At 38.8% G+C, this 4,683-nt stretch overlaps 1 protein-coding gene across 1 annotated transcript in view; it reads left to right on the top strand.

The window, feature by feature from the left end:
• The window catches only part of CHKA (choline kinase alpha), a 42,914-nt gene that overhangs the window by 9,127 nt on the left and 29,104 nt on the right, over window positions 1–4,683 (top strand). Inside the window, exon 3 of the mRNA XM_019519990.1 lies at window positions 1,903–2,014. Coding sequence (XP_019375535.1) covers window positions 1,903–2,014 — 112 coding nt within the window. The remainder of the gene's footprint in view (window positions 1–1,902; window positions 2,015–4,683) is intronic.

The raw sequence follows: 4,683 nt of genomic DNA, 5'->3' as shown, positions 1-4,683 counted from the left end.
TGAGCAGTATCTCTTTTTTTTTTTTTTTTTCTGTTGATGTTATATTGATTAATCCTAGCATATTTCATAGGTGCCAATACAGCTAAAACCATAACTTCTTTATTTAACTCTGTGTGCAGCATGTAGTCAATTGTGCTGCTTTAGTTTTAGTCTCCTTGTCTGCAGTGACATGTCCTTGTACTAACTTGTTTTCTATGCCTAGTTAAATAGGCATTTTGCCAGGCCAAACTGCCCTTTTTTTTTTTGTATGTAAAGCCTGCCAGCCTGGGGCTGGTCTGACCCAACTCAACGTGCAATGGAGGGGCTGGTTGAGGCACAAAGGCATTCCAGTGCGCATGTAGACACAGGGATGTTTTACTATGGAGCTAATTGGCCAAATTGCAGTAGATGTCTTGTGTAGATGTGCCTAGTTGGTACTAAACTTATTTGAAGATGATCTTTAGAACATCTGGTAATAAATATAACAATAAAGAGGAGCAAGCATGGCATTTACAACAGACTTATGTTGATGTCTTCTGACTGCACTGCTATGACTAGTGATCAAAGCTAATGTTCCATATGTTTAATACATGTGGAAAGAGCCAGAAAACTCAAAACATTGTGAAGTTGTAAACTGGTAAGATTGTGAAGGATTAAACCATGTGAAAGTCTTTAAAATCTCAGTGGTGTTAGCATGTATGAACTGTAATGTTCAAGTCCTCTGCCATGTTATGCAATATTGAAGTTAGTTCATGCTGTGAGCAGTCTTGTTACAAGCTAATACTCCCTGACCTGCACAGCTCCAACTTGCCCCTAGAGCAGGGGTGTCAACTCGATCTGAGCCCACAGGCTGCATGAGTGGCACAGGGCTAGTCCACAGGACTGATCCGGCCCACAGACTTGGCTGGTCCAGGGTCCCAGTCCAAGCAGGTGTAGCACTAAGGGCCAGTTTATGGGGTGCCGACCTGGATCTGGGTTGTAGGATGTGTGTGACACCCCTGCACTAGACAGTTGGCAAGCATGGGTGTTGATAGGACCTGCCAAGGCTCCCCATGGTTGCTTGGCTCTGTCAGTCTGAGGCAGTAGAGTTCAAGAGGATAGATGACCTTCATGGGGTGGATTGGGGAAGCAGTGCATCCTGGGATGCTGGAGGACTGCAGATTGCTTGTTATTGTTCATGTGGACTGGCATTACAGCATCATGAGCTGCTTAACACCAGCTAGAGATGCTTCTCACCCAAAGTTGCATAACTTTGAGATGCTCCGGTGGCACTTAGCTCATCTTTTCCTGCCTTAATGCCTGGATGCTTCTGCCTTGAGAGCATTTTAACACATGGGAAGGGTAACATCTAATAGTACCCTTAGCGTCACAAGCTAGTAGAGAAGAAACTTCATAGAGTTTTAAGATGTTGGTCAGAAAAAGCTCAAAGCAGAAGAGTAGATAATGCAGGTCAGGGACCAACATCTTACTCCAGTAAAACCAGGTGTTAACTTATGACTGGGGGTTTCTTTAAGTAGTATTCCAACATTCTTTTTAGAATAGCCCCTGCACCAGTTCATTGTATAAATGATAAAATTATCTTTGAAATGTAGCAAAGGCTATTCTCAAAGTTTGTTGGAATAAAGGCTCCTGCTAACCCACAATCATAAGTTAACACCTGTTTTCACTTGGGGGTGGGGGGGAAGGAGCCTCTCCCCTTTCAGTAAGCATTTGACAGGTAGTTCTGTGATGACTTGCCAAGCTATATTAGAAATTTTAGCATGTTGTTCTCTTGCTTTTGAGCTTGTGGTATGCTGAAGAAAACTTGAATGTAGTCTGTTTAGGCTAGGTTTTCTGATTTTTTTCCAAGAACAAAGTCTTGGAACACACAAATCTAAGTTGTCACTGAGATGACTTGCATAAACTTGTCACTTCTTTTGACAGAGGTGGCCTCAGCAATGTGCTATTCCAGTGTTCATTACCTGACTCCGTAGAGACGATTGCAGATGAGCCACGAACAGTCCTCCTTCGTCTATATGGTGCAATTCTACAGATGGTGAGTATGTTGAAAGCTTTGGGAGTGGGAGGGTTTCTGTAGCTTAACCTTAGAATGTATTTGAAGAGCCCTGAATCAGTAATGCGTTGTAAACGTGTTGCTTTTACTGTTTGGGAGTGTCTTGGTGGCAGGGTTGATCTTAAGGTTAATATAGTTCATATTGGTTTGTTGCTTAGAAAATGTACTTCTGTCTTCAAAAATCCTAACTGGTGTGTATCAGCTGACAGAATCACTTGATGCTGGTTTAGTCCATAACATTTGTTTCTGGTGTTAAGTTTGGAGTATGGTATTCCAAAATAGTTATTAACCCTGCTTTCTTGTAACTTGTAGGGTTTTGCTTAACTAGCAAGATTTCAAAGGACTAAACCATCTGGAATCCTTTTAAATCTTGACATTGTTTTTATGGACCGTTCTGAGGTTGAAGTAGAAACTTTGTTGAACATACTGGGAATACTCTCTAGGCAATTTCTTAGAGGTCTGAACATATTGTATGTAATACTGTAAAACTTACTGATCTACAGTATTAGTCAGAACCGAACACAAGTTCACAATGCCCTGTAACAATTCCAAAATATTTTGCAGTTGTGCTGTTATAAATTTTTAATGCTGTTTACCTGTCAAAAGTAAGCTATAGCTTGTAAAAAGTAGATTTGGGAGTTAATGGCCGTTTCCAGGTGAGCAAAATAGCCTGGCTTTGGTATCCATAAATTTAGGGTACTGTCAGGTTCCCAGTCACTTGCCTTGACTAATCTACTGGAGATATTGGATCAACTTTAACTACTGAAATTCTGGTCCATGGTTTCCTTCTGAGCATTCACCCACAGTGGCATATTTCTTCCTATTTAGATGCTGTTGCTTAAGTACTTGCAAAGAAGTAGGTTTGAAGTTTGACCTTTCACTAATGAAAGTCTAAGACCTTTGGTAACTGCTTAACGCTTGTTAGCTTGCCCTACTGTAGCTAAATATCGCTGCAATATGCAAAAGAGCATGCAAAAAATGGTTTGAAACAGTCCAAATGGAACATATCACTACAACAAAATGCATACAGTAGAGGTAAGTTGAGAGTAGTCTTAATTTGATGAATAAGACTTCATTAAGCTAAGCTTCAAACTTTCTGGAAACAAGCTGAATCTATTATTAAAACCAAATCTAGAATCTGTTTTGGCAGCTGGTTATAGAAATTAATACTAGTTTTACCTAAAACTAGTTGACTTAAGCAAAACTGATTGGACTTTTTATTTGGTCTTAAGCGTAGTAATTATGAGTAGGAAAATGGCTGCAAAACTTGCATCTTTGTTATAGAAGAGCTATAAATTCTCCCTTTTAATAATGCTCTGAAGAAAAGTAGCTATGCATTGTAAAATGTGGGGGGGGGGGACAAGAATTGGTTATCTTCCTTTTTTCTTCTAGGGTTTTTCTTAACTTACCTCTTCTGTACACAGCTCACGAAAGAATCTAAAGATGTTAGTCTCTCTAAAACCTAAGGACTAATTCATCTAATTAGCTTTTAAAAGCTCAGTGTGCAACTTTCTAACCTTTTCTACTCTGGGTGTTGAAGGATCTTTTGATATGTCTAACTACCTTTATTTCCATAGTGGCAGTGAAATGACTGCTCTTGTTGGTGCAGTTCACTAAGGGTTAAGTAAGCAGAGAGCCCCCAAGGTAAAACTTTCAGATTGCATTGAGGTTCACAGTTTCTGTCAACAAACACTTGTCTCTTCCAGTGCTACCTCTTTAAACAAGTTAGAACATAAGCAAACTGATTTACTGGGGGTATTTTGTAAGCCTCATCTAAGATTGTAGTGAACTTTCAAATGTTAAAATGCTTCTGACAAGGAGGGGATTTTTTTTATCCAAATTTCTTGTTCTTTTTAGCCTTCAGTTTACTAATTCTTTTCAAGTTCTATAGATATGTTGTAAGGGACTATGTAGGTGAATAGTTCTTCAAGTTTTGGTCTTAACCCTAAAATTGACAAACATTCTTGAGTAAAGTTCTCGGGTCTTAATGGTCACAACTTCCAAGCTTGTTCATTTTTATGACCTGTTGCAGCACTTTTAATGCTAGTAAGTTAAAGTTCTGTTGAAATTGGCGTGCCCAAAACAAGCTATGCCAGCTTCCCTTATTTTTGTGCTCTAAATTGATATCGATCTCTAATAAAATAGATGAAATTGTGTGCTCTTCTGATTTCTTTAATTTGGAAGGAATGAATGCTAGAAAAGTTAGTAGTACCAAACTTTTTTTTTAAATGAAGGGATAGTAGCAGCACAACTATACAAGTTAGCTTTGAAAGAACCAGTTTCTTGCAAATTTTTAAAAATAACCCCAGTTTGCTTATTATGAATCATGGAAGAAACAAATGTTCGTACATAAAACTCCATTTAATATAACCCATGCCAGTTAGCTAAAGCTGCCACCTGGGGATGGCTTTGCCTCCCTCTGTCATAGCTGATATGTTAAGCCAAATTTCTGTGTGCATGAATGTTTGGGGGGGGGGAGTTGGGTGGGAGAGGCGAGTTGAGTTGGCTTGTCCATTATGACTGGTCTTGCTGGTCTGGTTGTCTAAACATTGAAGACTTCTTTTGAGTAGATCCATGAGGAGACTCTTTTTTTTTTTTTTTTTTTTTTTTTTTTTTTTTTTTTTTTTTTTTTTTTTTTTGGAAAATTTTTT

The sequence above is a fragment of the Gavialis gangeticus genome, unplaced genomic scaffold, assembly GCF_001723915.1.
Source record: "Gavialis gangeticus isolate Ggan-Ray unplaced genomic scaffold, GavGan_comp1, whole genome shotgun sequence".
NCBI classification, from domain to species: Eukaryota; Metazoa; Chordata; order Crocodylia; family Gavialidae; genus Gavialis; species Gavialis gangeticus.
The sequence above is the reverse complement of the archived record's forward strand: the minus strand, read 5'-3'. Positions and strand labels throughout refer to the sequence as shown.